At 43.7% G+C, this 15,262-nt stretch overlaps 2 protein-coding genes across 2 annotated transcripts in view; one reads left to right on the forward strand and one right to left on the reverse strand.

Annotated features, from left to right (window-relative positions):
* Window positions 1-1,673: 1,673 nt before the first annotated feature.
* Window positions 1,674-10,924, reverse strand: LOC144692677 (nmrA-like family domain-containing protein 1). Its single transcript, XM_078561772.1, has 5 exons — window positions 10,574-10,924; window positions 7,376-7,642; window positions 6,395-6,650; window positions 3,986-4,179; window positions 1,674-1,949 (listed from the first exon to the last, which is right to left on the reverse strand). Exons 2-5 carry the CDS (start codon window positions 7,637-7,639, stop codon window positions 1,674-1,676), a joined length of 990 nt encoding a protein of 329 aa, XP_078417898.1. The 5' UTR covers window positions 7,640-7,642; window positions 10,574-10,924.
* Window positions 10,925-11,104: 180 nt separating this feature from the next.
* Window positions 11,105-15,262, forward strand: part of ncf2 (neutrophil cytosolic factor 2) — a 37,888-nt gene continuing 33,730 nt past the window's right edge. Inside the window, exon 1 of the mRNA XM_078561381.1 lies at window positions 11,105-11,415. Within this exon, the coding sequence (XP_078417507.1) occupies window positions 11,242-11,415 (174 nt within the window). The 5' untranslated portion in view covers window positions 11,105-11,241. The remainder of the gene's footprint in view (window positions 11,416-15,262) is intronic.

A 15,262-nucleotide genomic window follows, 5' to 3' on the forward strand; every position in this document is an offset into this window, starting at 1 on the left:
GTGACATAGCACTTTGTGGCTGAGGTTTTATCCTCACAACCACGGATAGATGATGGCATAAAATACTGCAGGCCTGAATGTGAAGGTTGGCTCAGTTATTACAGCCCTAATTTGTGTGTGTTTAATTTTTCTTACTGGATCAGTTGGGGCAATGTGTAGAACCAAATGCACTGTTGTATGGCTAAGTGGGTCACAGTTTGATCCTGCCTGGCATGAGGCTTGTAATATTCATTCTGAAATCCTGAAACGGGAGGAGGAGAGTTCAGAGGAGTGCCACTTCTGGGCTACTCACTTCTTCAGAATACCAGCAGAGGCCCACATGTAAATTGCCTTGTAGGTCTCAGGTAGAGTTTGAACCAGTGAATTGAGCAAAACTAGAGCGAGAGAAATTTTATACACATAAACCCAAAAGTGTATATTTTATTTCTGAGCACCAACTTTTGCTAAACATGGTCAATAATGTATTCTCCAACAACCCTATCTAGTGTCTTTACCTTTCTGTGAAAGATTTAGAAACACGTGTTACTCTCTGCCTATATGTCTTCAGCTGCCCATCGGTACTGGCCCTCAACCGTGTCCAGCCCATCTCCCGCGCATCCGCCCTCACGCCTTCTCCTCCCTCCCAGAAACATGATAGGGTCTCCCTTGTCCTCACTTATCACCCCACCAGCCTCCGCATTCAAAGGATCATCCTCCGCCATTTCCGCCAACTCCAGCATGATGCCACTACCAAACACATCTTCCCTTCACCCCCCCATGGCAGCATTCCGTAGGGATCGTTCCCTCCGGGACACCCTGGTCCACTCCTCCATCACCCCCTACTCCTCAACCCCCACCTATAGCACCTCCCCATGCCCACGCAGAAGATGCAACATCTGCCCCTTCACTTCCTCTCTCCTCACCGTCCAAGGGCCCAAACACTCCTTTCAACTGAAGCAGCATTTCACTTGCATTTCCCTTAACTTAGTCTACTGCATTTGTTGCTCCCAATGCGGCCTCCTCTACATTGGAGAGACCAAACGTAAACTGGGCAACCGCTTTGCAGAACACCTGCGGTCTGTCCGCAAGAAAGACACAAGCCTCCCTGTCACTTGCCATTTTAACACTCCACCCTGCTCTCTTGCCCACATGTCTGTCCTTGGCTTGCTGCATTGTTCCAGTGAAGCCCAACGCAAACTGGAGGAACAGCACCTCATCTTCCGACTAGGCACTTTACAGCCTTCCGGACTGAATATTGAATTCAACAACTTTAGATCTTGAACACCCTCCTCCATCCCCACCCCGTTTCTTCCCCCTCCCTTTTGTTTTTTTTCAATAATTTATATAGATTTTTCTTTTCCCACCTATTTCCATTACTTTTAAATCTATACCTTTAATGCCCTGTCAGTCTTTCCACCCCACCCCCACTAGAGCTGTACCTTGAGTGTCCTGCCATCCATTCTTAATTAGCACATTCGTTTAGATAATATCACCACCTTCAACACCTCTTTGTTCCTTTGTCTGTGACATCTTTTGATTATCTGCTCCTATCACTGCTTGCTTGTCCCTACAACCACTACCCACCCCCCCTCCCAACTTCTCTCCCCCCACCCCCCCCACCTTAAACCAGCTTATATTTCACCCCTCTCCTAATATTACTCAGTTCTGTTGAAGGGTCATGAGAACTCGAAACGTCAACTCTTTTCTTCTCTGCCGATGCTGCCAGACCTGCTGAGTTTTTCCAGGTAATTCTGTTTTTGCATCGGTACTGCCTGTTCATTATCCAGAGCAGCCCTGAGCAAGGTGCTGTTAGCTGAAACCCACTGTTGGAATTGTTGTAACTCAGGATACAGCTCCAGAGTTAAAGCATAGTTCATTTTCTGTCCACCTCGCTTCCAAAATTCAAACATATTCCCAAGGTCCTGAGCTCCTGGTCCGCCAAAAAAGTCCACAAACTCTCGGACTGAAATCTGTCACAAAGAAAAATAAATGGGAAAGTTTCTTTCAGATTATTACGGAAACCATTTAAAATATCCCGAGTGACAGAGTGGGGTGTTCTAGTCAGCATTTATTTTCTTGCTCCACATGGATTTTGTTTGGAATATATAACAGCTGTAAATATTATCAAAAGGGTCTGTATCGGGTTAAGAGCAGGAAGAGTTGTATGTGCACTCTCATTCCAGGTGCATGTGACATAGCATTATTTGAAATGCCAAAGATTGAAGAAGAGCAGATGATGAGCTAAGTAAAGAGATTGTACTGGTGATGCCAAGTCTAGGTGGTGGAATAGTGGTATTGTCACTGGGCTAGTATTCCAGAGACCCCACCATGGCAGATAGTGAAATTTGAATCCAGTAAAAATCTGGAATTAAACCATTGCTGATTCTTCACTAATGTCCTTTAGGGAATGAAATCTGCTGTCCTTACCTGGTCTGGCCTACATGTGACTCCAGACCCACACTCTGTGGTTGACTCTTAAATACCCTCTGATCAAGGGCAATTCGGGATGGACAATAAATGCTGACCTAGCGAGTGATGCCCATATCCCATGAACGAATAAAAAAAGTCTTCAAAATGAGGAAGGAAATCTGGAAGGAAATGAGAGGCTTAACAATATTTAACCCCATTATAGGGGGTGATGAGTTGAGTCTTGCTTTAAACAGAGAGAGGCTGCAGAGGAATAACTGGAGCAAGGGATCAAGGGAGGATATTTTTGAAGCACCAGGCCACAATATCAATGATAAAAGAGAAGACTGGAAGGGGGACCTTGGCAAGAGAAAGTTGAGAGACGAATCACACATAGACAATAAATCTTTCTTATTCAGTATAGGAGTATAAAACAAGTGATTGAAAAGTCTTCCAGATATGGGAACAGTGTTCAAGTCTTGGACCCAATGGCAATACCTGCTTTGTGAAGACTCTTTACAATTGCATTCTAAACATTTTGCCCAGAGTTGCAACTATGCATTTCTGTGCAAATAAGCTTGGCAAAATTTTCAAGATATTTTGGACTTTTTATAAAATCACACTTAACATTGACACCTCTTGATAGTTGATGACAGAAGAACTGGTCTTTAAGGTTGAGATGAACTGTAAAATTTAAAATTTAATCCCTACTCAGTTCATTTTCAAAATGGCCACCTGTCAGACTTGAAGAGAAGTGAGATAAGCTCCCCTGACATGAAGGAGAGAATTAAGGCACACTTTCCCATTAGAATAATTCCCAGTTCCACTCAATGAAGAAATAAAACAAACTTTGATATCTCCACTTAAAACAATTTACCCTTAAGTTGTTACATAAATCAGACAGTGTGGGATAATCAGCTGGTACTATTTTATTGACCTGAATTATCAGAATTTCCACACAGTGTGATAAACTAGCTGTCTCAATGTTATTTCTGTTATCTTCTTTCAAAGATTAGATCAAGATCACGCCTCCTTATCAGGCCTGGGCGTTCATTCTGCACACGGTAGCAATCTGTTTATAAATTCACTTGGTGGCTGTGGGTAATGAATGCAAAAAAGCATTTTAAAAGCTTTTTAGTTTTGTGCTCATTCAGTATCTCACTCTTGGAGAAAGGGATATCTTTGAGGTTTTTTTAACCCCTATCATCATTAGCTATTTCATAAGTAGGTAAACTATGCAGATTTAAACTCTGGATCAACCTCAGAGGAGTACCCTGGCTGCACCCAGTGTATTGTTTCCGTTTTTCAAACCAGCCCTCCTTGTGATCCGAGTAACACTCTTTAGTGTCACATTAGGGGCAGCTCTGTGCCAAAGATTTACATTCACAACAGATTGGCTGGAGTTTGTCTAAATTCATTTCACTTTGGATCTTTACAGACAATGAGGAGGACACATTCATCTGTGTTGTCTAGATTTCCAATCTAAGTCCCTGACCCATTGCAGCATGCTGCTCAGCAGCAACTCTGTTTCTTTTTCAACCACAAGACGCTTATGAGAATCACTTAATTTAACGACAGTGCTTTCTTGAAATGGTCATACCCGGGAATCTTTAAACTGTTTGGGGCACAGGTGATGTGTGAGGATTTGTGCATATTCCGGGATCCTCAGCCTGCCTGCTGACAGAAAGCAGCTCTTTCCTATCCAGCGCTGTGGGTTTTTAAATAAGGCTGTTACAATCGGACCGATCTGTTTGATACTTATTCCGTCCATCGCTGCTTCTCCCATAGGAATGGCTGAAAACAACAACACAAAAGTTCTAAAAGTAAAGCAATGGCATCTGGAATATTTCCACCCGCTAAAAAAATGAACACTTCATTTCACAGACATTTCACATCTTAGAAGCACTCCACAGTCAATGAATCATTTTTGAAGCATAGTCACTGTTGGTATGTAAGCAGCAGCCAGTTTGCTCATGGCAAAAGCCCACCAGCAGCAAAAGGCCAGTTAATATATTTTGTTGGCTGAGGGAAGAACGTTGGCCAGGACACTGATAGAACTTCACCTTCTTCATCGAATCCTGTACATCCACCTGAAGAGGTAGATAGGGCCCCATTGTAAAGTGTCATCCAACTGATGACACCACCAATAATGCAAACTCCCTCAGTGCTACACTTAATGGTCAGCTTCGGATTGTATATTGAAGTTCTGGAGTGGGACTTGTCCTCTCTAGCTTTTGCCATCTTTATCAACAGTAGGTGTCAGAGGTGACAATACCACTGCCAGTCAAACTGAATCACAGAATCATTACAGCACAGAAGGAGGCCATTCAGCCCATTGCATCTGCACCAGCTCTCCAGATGAGCAATTTACTTAGTGCTATTCTCCTGCCTGTTCCCATCACCCTGCACATTCTTCCTTTTCAATAACTGTCTAATTTCTTTTTGAATGCTTCAATTGACCATGCCTCCTCCACACTCTCAGGTACTGTATTCGAAACCTCAACTGCTCATTGTGTGAAAAAGTTTTCCCTCATGTCACTTTTGCTTATTTTACCAATTACTTAAATCTGTGTCCTCTCATTCTCAATCTTTTCACGACTGGGAACAGTTTCTCCCTATCTACTCTGTCCAGACCCTTCATGATTTTGAATACCTCTATCAAATCCCCTCTCAGCCTTCTCTTCTCCAAGGAAAGCAGTCCTAACTTCTCCAAACTATTTTCATAACTGAAGTTCCTCACCCATGGAACCATTCTCATGATTTTTTTCTGCACTCTTTCCAATGCCTTAAAATCCTTCCTTAAGTGCGGCACCCAGAACTGGGCACAATACTCCAGCTGAGGCAGAACAAGCATCCTATACAAGTTCAACATAACCTCCTTGCTCTTGTTCTCTCTGCCCCTGATAATAAAGCCTAGGATACTGTTTGCTTTATTAACCACTCTCTCAAGCTGTTCTGCCACCTTCGATGACTTATGCACATATACACCCAGGTCCCTCTGCGCCTTTTGCGAAATTTACAATTTAGAAAGTTCGTCTGCTCTTTATAGAGAGCCAAAAACTAGAGAAACAAAAAGGAGGCCACTGCCTCCTTTAATTGCAAACAAAATGCATCTAATCAGCTTGAAATCCAGGGGCAGAGAGGACAAGAGCAAGGAGGTTATGTTGAATTTGTATAGGACACGAGTTCTGCCTCAGCTGGAGTATTGTGCCCAGTTCTGGGTGCCTCACTTAAGGAAGGATTTTAAGGCATTGGAAAGAGTGCAGAAAAAAATCATGAGAATGGTTCCAGGGATGAGGAACTTCAGTTATGAAGATAGATTGGAGAAGTTTGGACTGTTTTCCTTGGAGAAGAAGAGGTTGAGAAGAGATTTGATAAAGGTATTCAGAACCATGAAGGGTCTGGACAGAGTAGATAGGGAGAAACTGTTCCCAATCATGATAGGACATGGGTTTAAGTAATTGGTCAAATAAGCAAAAGTGACATGAGGAACAACTGAATTCAATTATTTATTTACCGAATGTGAAAACCAGTCTCATCCCATGTTTCCTCTGTTTATCATCAAAGTGTGGGGCAGTGTTCGATGTTCAAACAGCTGAGAATATATCTCAGTGATCATGAATGAAAAGTACCACTTACCAAACCAATTTTACAATCATCTTTTTAAATGGCTGTTCGGAAAGTTTTCAGGAACATCACTATTCCAAGTACCTCCTCTGATGATCATCTCTCATAACTCGAACACTCAAACTGCATACACAGAATGTGTAAATGTGAAACTGGTGACTCCCCTCTGACTTCACTCTTTTCAATAGGAAATGTGAGAGTTCTCAGCACAGCTGATGTGTGAGCAATTGTAAGCCACTCAATGGGGCTTCATCTCACTGAACCGCTGTTATTAATGATCTTTGGGGGAATACATTGTGGATTCTTTACAACATTCTGCCTTGAGATTATAGACAATAGAAGGTATATTTGCAATTCACTAAAACTGAAACACAATCCTTACCAATTTTATAAGTATTATTTCCAGTTGGACTTGGTTTGAATGTTGTCAGAAAACTTTCAAAGTAAAATGGAACTATAATCTCAGTCTTGGGCAAATCAATTTCGTTCATATAATCATTGATGCAGGCCTTTGCATCCATGTGCCTCGCTGGGAGGCTGTATTTCCTGTGGACATGATGAGCTCCACTTAACACAACCTGCCTAATGTTGTGCTGTTTACATACGTCAGCTAGTTTGTACCCCTGCTGAATTTCAGTCTGTAAAAGATGCAAATGTTTTTGGTCAGAAAAGGCAACTGTTTTTAAATGGTAAAACTTTTGCGTAATCTTCATATTTCTTTCAATGGCTTAGTGTCTCATCTCATCAACTGCATTGGACCAGCCATTATACTCCTGATACAACCTGTGTCCAAATGGAGTTGATGGGTGTTGAACAAGTATATATGCTGGTAGAAATTATGGTATAAGTAAGCAGTAATCTCATTGCATGTATAGACTTCCACAACGTTTGGCTACTGTATACTGTCCACCATTTTTTTTCTTGAAAATACAAGAAATATGGCCTTTGAACAGACTTTATTCAGGCTGAATGAGATGGTGAACGTGTCTTCTGGACACCAATTGGCCAATTCAGGAAAATTCACTGCCGGGTGACTGCTCCCGACACAGTGCAGGGACAGGACTCTCATTTCACCTCACATTAGGGTCCCAACCCAAAATGCGAACTCCTCCCCCAGGGGCCAGCTGCCCAGGAGCTATTGTCTGCACTGCTTCCAGGGTGTGAATCTCTCTCTAGTGACTTGGTGATGCATGTCTCAATTAGCTTTTCCCAAACAGCTCCCCCGCTACCAGTTTAAGTTCTAATCCATCATTTCCATTTCTGTAAATGTACTCACTAGTTTCAGTAAGTGGCTGTGGAAGCAGCTAAAACAATCATGCCTCCTACATGTAGATGTTTGATTGTAAATGGTGACGTGACTAACCCTCAGAGGTTCCTTGTTGTTGAAATCTGTGTGGGTGATGACAAAACACTTGTGTGCACCACACAGAGCGGAGTCGATGCTTGCAGGCTTGTTATAGTCCACGAGAAAGGTGTGTGCCCCACCTGCCTGTAGCTGCTGACTGGTCGGAGAGGTTAACTCTTGCACGACAGCACGCACTGTGAAATGACCATCCTGGAGCAAGGCTGTGGCTACCGCATTCCCTTGACACTTGTCAGCACCAAAAACAGTCACGGTCTCGGACATTCTCTGGAAAGAAAGGATAATGGAGAATTAACAGGGAATGTTGGGAGTGAGATTCTTCCTGTTAATTGAAAAAGAAAAAATTGAAATGCTGTTTTGCAATTGCATCAATTTTTTTCACTGAAATTATCTACAGGATGAATTTTCTCCCCATTTCGGGTTTAGTTAGGTGAAAAGAAATCGAGTTCATGGCAGTTTATAATTAGCAAGAGAGCTACTAGTTGAGGTTTGGCTGTTTCAGATGTAAGCAAGCTTTTTAATTTAGACTGTTGATTACAGAACTGAAGGACATGGGGGGTAAAATGAACATATCTGATCCATGACTGAAGGTCAGGAGAAAGTATCTTTCCTTCAGAGCCGTGGATATGTGAAACAGTAAAATCCAGTTAAATCTCAGGTGTTCAACTTCTTTAAGATCTGAATAAATCTTTGGGAATAGAGATTATAGGAATAGGAGACTCAGATGTCTTCTCAATTGGAGATGTTGTGTTGTGGGTTGGAGGATTGCAAGTCAGCAATGAACAATGAAGGTGGGAGAATGGTTTGGTGACTTTCTTTTAATTACATTCGGGAATTTACACTAATTTCAAATGGATTGAATAGTACAGGTGATAGGTGCCTGTATTGAAACTGAGAGTCAACTAGCCTTTCTTCCATGTTTTTATGTAGATCACAAAGGCCTGTAGACAGAAGATTAAACTACAGTGGCCAGGGAGCAGAGATTGAGACCAGGTTCTACAGTGTGACCAGGGAGGAGAGATTGAGACCAGGTTCTACAGTGTGACCAGGGAGGAGAGATTGAGACCAGGGTCTACAGTGTGGCCAGGGATCAGAGATCGAAACCAGTGTCTATAGTGTGACCGGGGATCAGAGATTGAGACCAGGATCTATAGTGTGACCAGGGAGGAGAGATTGAGACCAAGGTCTACAGTGTGGCCAGGGATCATAGATTGAGACCAGGGTCTACAGTGAGATCAGAGATTGGGACTAGGGTCTACAGTGTGACCAGGGATCAGAGATTGGTACCAGGGTCTACAGTGTGACCGGGAGAAGAGATTGGGAACAGGGCTAGTGAAAGTCATTGAGGGTTATCTTTGGAGATCTGACATAGTACATAATGGAGCAGTAGAATGTGCTTGTGCTCTCAGTTCCCCTCAAAACATTGAGTATTTGGCTTCAGTTGAAGCTGTTGAGTTGATCTCTTCTTTCCAGTGATAACATGATGGGTAATGTCAGCTATGATAGGGCAGCATTGGAACTCTTTGAGATCCGCAGTGAGGTCAAACAGAGTTGTGTTCTGGCACTGACACACTTTGGCATATTCTTCTCCTTGCTGCTCTCATATGCCTTCAATTATCTGGGAGGTGGTGGCATAGTGATATTGTCACTGGACTAGTATTCCAGAGACCCAGGATAATGCTCTGGGGACCCAGGTTTGAATCCCACAGCAGATGGTGAAATTTGAGTTCATTAAAAGCCTGATGATGACCATGAAACCATTGCTGATTGCCAGAAAAACCCATCTGGTTCACTAATGCCCTTTAAGGAAGGAAATCTGCCTTCCTTACCTGGTCTGGCCTACATGTGACTCCATACCCAGCAATGTGGTTGCCTCTAAACAAGAGCAGTTAGGGATGGGCAATAGAATAACAAAAATCTACAGAAGGTGTCTACTTACATACCAGAACCGACGGAAAGCTATTCAGCCTAGCTCATCTGAGATCCAAGACAAGGGGCAAGTCCTTATCAGCAACTTGCCCTACACTAATGATACTGCACTAGCATTCTATAGAGGAACACCTTCAGTAGCAAATGGACAGACTCTCTCATGCCTGTAAATGCTTTGGCTTTACCATCAGCATCATAGAAAGAAATGTCATGGTCCAGGATGTTGCCATCTATCAGCATTGACAATGTGATGCTGGAGGTTGTTGATAATGTCATGTATCTAGGTCAGCAATCAATCGCTTGATGCTGAAATCATCAAACATCACAAAAGCTACAGCTGTTATGTCCAAGCTGAGCAAGAGTGTGAAACAACAGCAACCTGACTGCAAAAACCAAACTGCACATATACTAAGCCTACATCCTTAGTGCACACCTCACAGTGGTGAGGCTTTGACAACATATACTAGACAGGAGAAAAGGCTGAATAGTTTCCACCTTCACTGTCTCAGATGTATCCTTAGCATCTCTTGACAGGATAAGGTCACCAACTCAGAGTTCATGAAGTTTGCTAAATCTATCAGCATATATTCATTTCTAAGCCAATGACATCTTCACTGGTTCGGCCACGTTCATCAGATGAATGGCAGCCATATACCCAAAGACCTTCTGTACGGTGAACTGGCCACTGGGTCATGAGCTCCTCCACTACAAGGACACCTGCAAGCTAGATATGAAGATGGAGGACATTGACATAGACAACTTGCAGACAGCCACTGGCATCCCATGACCTCTGGAGGCCAACTGTCTGGAGGGATATAAGAAGAGGTGAGACAAAACAGAGAGATCAGCTGGCTGAGGAGAGAGCCCATTGAAAACAGAGGCCAGTGAATAGTGCACCTTCTCAGTCCACTGTCTTTGTCTGTAGCAAATGCGGCACAGACCACCATGTCAGACTGGGGCCCCTGAGCCACACCAGACAATGGTTAACATAGAGTTGACCACCACAGTGCAAATGATCATCTCACGAGATGGAAGGCTCCCAAAGATTATTGAGGGGTTAAGTAGAGAATACTACAAACACAAATGTTATTCTACTGCTGTGGAGAGTACAATCTCCCATCTACTGCAATATCTGCTACCCGGGTGGTGATGAAGTGGAACATCTCATGCAATTGAATCAAAAAATTGTATTAAGGTCCATCACCTGGTAGTAAACATCATTCATAATACATTGACATAAAATCAGATAAAATCCACAAATCTACTCACCAAATCTTAGTGCTTTTTGCCTTTTTTCCCTAATTGGAAAAGATGGCTCTTCAGCAGTTTGTTGGCTCGGTATCTGGTCTCCCTGGGAGGTGGATGGCTAAACTGTTGTTTGTTGACAATTTCCTTGTTGCCAAAGAAACGTCAAGGCGGAACAGGTTCAGTATAACAGCAGCCGGACTGTGCACTGCCCAGAGTTTGATCCTTTATTACATTTAGCGAATTCATTCCAGCCTTTGATGTATTTGATTTGCAAGTTTACAACAGAAAAATAAAAGACAAAATACACAAAGGGATTTGTGAAGGGGATGGGGTTGGGTAAATTAAATACTTTGCACCATACTTTTCTAATCCTTCTTAACATCATTATAAAGATCACATTTTTCAGTCTGTTTACATTTCCACACAACCCCCAGCAGCTGAATCAAATGGTGAGGTCAGTGCATTCACATCCTGTGAAACTGGTCCGCTCAGAGCTGAAGCTCGTCACTTGGCCACATTTCCTGAACTATTTTTGTAACATATTCGGTTAGTGGAGGAAACAGATGGTAAAAGAGGTAGTGTCTAGAATGTGATTACTAGTTCGCTAGTTGAACAAGTGCACAGGAGGCACAACATTTCACACATTACAGCCTGTGTGTAAGCACACACACCAAACGCCAGGGCCCAGCATGTCTTTGACAGATCTCATAAGACTGTGGGATGAAGGGATCACTGCAGCAGACCGGCAAGAATGGGTAACGGCACTGGACAGGTTTACTGCTATTCTAGAGCCCACCTCCAAAATCTGCTTCAACATTGGCTGCCTCCTCCTCTTACTGGGAGAATTAAACCAGGCTGAAAAGGTAAGTGACTGGTAATTCAGTTCCACCTTCTGAAGGAGTACTCAGACTAACTTGAGGTACTCCTGTATCCATTGCAGGGTATATTGAAAAAAGGTTTATAATTAACAGATTAACATTGTATATCCGTGAACAGATTTTTAAAAAATGGATATGATTTCATTAGAGAGGGTTCAGTTCATAAGAATTGTAGGAAATGTAGTTTTTTAGCAGCTTATGGGGAAAGGAAGCAGTTGATTTATTGTTTTATGGATGCAAGCAATTTAATAAAAAAATGAAAATGAAACTGCTCATGACACAAATATAAATCAGTTTCAAAATATACCGGATATTAATCTAACTGCTGCACACTACATTGGTGTAGTTGTGCAGTTCAGTTATAATATCAATTAAATGAACACAAAGGCTTCCACAAACTCCTTTGAACATTACAAATAGCAGCTTTGGGCTGACAAGTGACAGGTATCATTCTTGCCACATGCACCAGGCAATGATCATCAACAAGAAAAAGCTTAAGCACCTTCCCCCAATTCTCAACGTCAACATTCTACAGGCTACTATTAAACCATCACCTCCAAGTCACACTCCAACTTGACTTCCAGCATTGTCACTGGGTCAATATCCTACAAGTTCCTACCCAACTCCATCACCTCAGCTATTTATTCCCCATAATGAGGCTTGGCTGAGTGCCCAGACATCAGTTAGCCAGCTGAAACTGCTGTGTCCAAGGGAAAACATTGCTTGATTGACAGCTTCTTCTGTTAACTCTATTTCACAATGGTGCAATGCTTATTTACACCAGCTAAAGAGGTGTCAAGTGCTTATAGTTCCTGATATTGATACTTTAAAGGTCTACCTCGCAGAGGCTGAGCGTCAACTCGCAGACACTTCCTCCTACCTCCTCCAGGACCAAGACCCCACCACTGAACATCAACCCATTGTTTCCAGGACTGTTACTGACCTCATCTCCTCTGGAGATCTTCCTCACACAGCTTCCAACCTGATAGTCTCCCAACCTCGGACGGCCCGCTTCTACCTCCTACCCAAAATCCACAAACAGGACTGTCCCGGCAGACCGATCGTGTCAGCCTGTTCCTGCCCCACGGAACTCATTTCTTGCTATCTTGACTCCATTCTCTCTCCCCTTGTCCAGTCCCTTCCCACCTACATCCGTGATCCCTCTGACACCCTACATCATATCAACAATTTCCAGTTCCCTGGCCCCAACCGCCTCCTCTTCACCATGGGCATCCAATCCCTCTACACCTCCATCCCCCACCAGGATGGTCTGATGGCTCTCCGCTTCTTCCTCAAACAGAGGCCCGAACAATCCCCATCCACCACTACTCTCCTCCGTCTGGCTGAACTTGTTCTCACACTGAACAATTTCTCCTTAAACTCCTCTCACTTCCTCCAAATAAAAGGTGTGGCTATGGGTACCCGCATGGGCCCCAGCTATGCCTGTCTCTTTATGGGGTATGTGGAACATTCCTTGTTCCAGTCCTACTCCGGCCCCCTCCCACAACTCTTTCTCCGGTACATCGATGATTACTTCGGTGCTGCTTCATGCTCTCGTCTGGACCTGGAAAAATTTATTAATTTTGCTTCCAATTTCCACCCCTCCATCATTTTCACATGGGCAATCTCTGACACTTCCCTTCCCTTCCTTGACCTCTCTGTCTCAATTTCTGGTGATAGACTGTCCACCAATATCCATTACAAGCCTACCGACTCCCACAGCTACCTCGACTACAGCTCCTCACACCCCGCTTCCTGTAAGGACTCCATCCCATTCTCTCAATTCCTTCTCCTCCGTCGCATCTGTTCTGATGATGCCACTTTCAAAAACAGTTCCTCTGACATGTCCTCCTTCTTCCTTAACCGAGGTTTTCCACCAACGGTGGTTGACAGGGCCCTCAACTGTGTCCGGCCCATCTCCCTCGCATCCACCCTCACACCTTCCTCTCCCTCCCAGAAACATGATAGGGTCCCCCTTGTCCTCACTTATCACCCCACCAGCCTCCGCATTCAAAGGATCATCCTCCGCCATTTCCGCCAACTCCAGCATGATGCCACCACCAAACACATCTTCCCTTCACCCACCCACCCTTCGGTCTGTCCGCAAGCATTACCCAGACCACCCTGTCGCTTGCCATTTCAACACTCCACCCTGCTCTCATGCCCACATGTCCGTCCTTGGCTTGCTGCAATGTTCCAGTGAAGCTCAACGCAAACTGGAGGAACAGCATCTCATCTTCCGACTAGGCACTTTACATCCTTCCGGACTGAATATTGAGTTCAACAATTTTAGATCATGAACTCTCTCCTCCATCTCCACCCCCTTTCCGATCCCCCCCTCTTTTTTCCAATAATTTATATAGATTTTTCTTTTCCCACCTATTTCCATTATTTTTAAATGTATTTCCATTCATTGTTTTATCTCTACCTTTTAGCCTTTTTCGATTCCTTCCCCCCACCCCACCCCCACTAGGGCTATCTGTACCTTGCTCGTCCTGCTTTCTACCCTTAATTAGCACATTCCTTAGATAATATCACCACCTTCAACACCTCTTTGGCCTTTTGTCTGTGACATCTTTTCTTTTGGTTATCTCCACCTATCTCTGGCTCTACTTGGGAGGATGAGCATAGGTTGACATGAGAGGCATGGGTAAGACCTTTCGAACTTACCTTTCAAAAGATTTCCTCATCTAGGCTATGGTCCACAATACCTCTGAGGGGTCGTGAACCACAAGTCCTTTAAAAGCTGGCCCAATTTCATGAAAATTGCAGGGGTCTAGGAGATGCCTATCCTCACAATCAAGCTGGCCAGGTCAGGAATGCAGAGTGCAGTCTCGTGACCTGCACCAGCCTACACTTTTATCCCATGCTGACAAAAATTAGGGGCACCGGGAATCCCAGAATTGAGTTCCGCCCTATAAAATCCAGCCCTATATCTCTCAGCTCACTTTTAACCAGTTCAGGATTTCTCTGCTCTCCAATATCCTCTTTTGTCAACATTGAAGTGAAGGACCTGTTAATATCCCCACTAATTTCTGCTTATCCTCTACTAACTCACTATCTTCTCCCCTCAGGATCCACCTCACATTTACCAATTGCCTCTACTGAGAATACTTTACTGTTCTTCTTAATATTTTTTGAGATCCCCTCCTCATACTTCCTCCTTATTCCTCTCCTTTTTACTTACTTTCTAGTATTTTTCACTTAAGGTCAATCTCTGTTAGGTCAGTTAATAGTCTAATTACTGGAGCCATGGCAGGGCATCTCCTGTCGAATGCATATCCTGCGACAGGTGGGAACTCCAAGATGCTTCTCATAAACAAGAAGTGTTGCCAGCACCAGCAACTCACGCTCTTTGTTTTGGAGTTTAAGCTGCAGTTGGTGTCACTGCAGTGCATCCATGAGTGTGTGAGTGTAGCCAGAGCCAAGTCATATGGCACCATGGCTGGCCTTGCTGTACAGGGGGACAGGAAAGAAGACTAAGAGAGCAGTAGTGATGGGGAACAGGCAGGTATTTCTACAGCCGCAGACATGAATCCAGCATGGCATGTTGCCTCTCTAGTGCTTGGACAAGGGTGTCACTGAGCAGCTGAAAAACATTCTGAGGTGGGAGAGTGAACAGCCAGAAGTCATGGTCTAAATCGATACCAAAAACATAGGTAGAAAGAGGGATGAGGTCCTACAGGCAGATTTTAGGGAGCTAGCAAAGAAATTAGTAAGCATTTTATCAAGATTAGTAATCTCCAGATTACTCCCAGTAGTATGCACTAGTACGTATGGATGTAGGAGGATAGAGAAGATGAATGCGTGGCTGGAGAGATGATGCAGGAGG

Source organism: Cetorhinus maximus, chromosome 17 (assembly GCF_964194155.1).
Source record: "Cetorhinus maximus chromosome 17, sCetMax3.hap1.1, whole genome shotgun sequence".
In the NCBI taxonomy this organism is placed as follows: domain Eukaryota; kingdom Metazoa; phylum Chordata; class Chondrichthyes; order Lamniformes; family Cetorhinidae; genus Cetorhinus; species Cetorhinus maximus.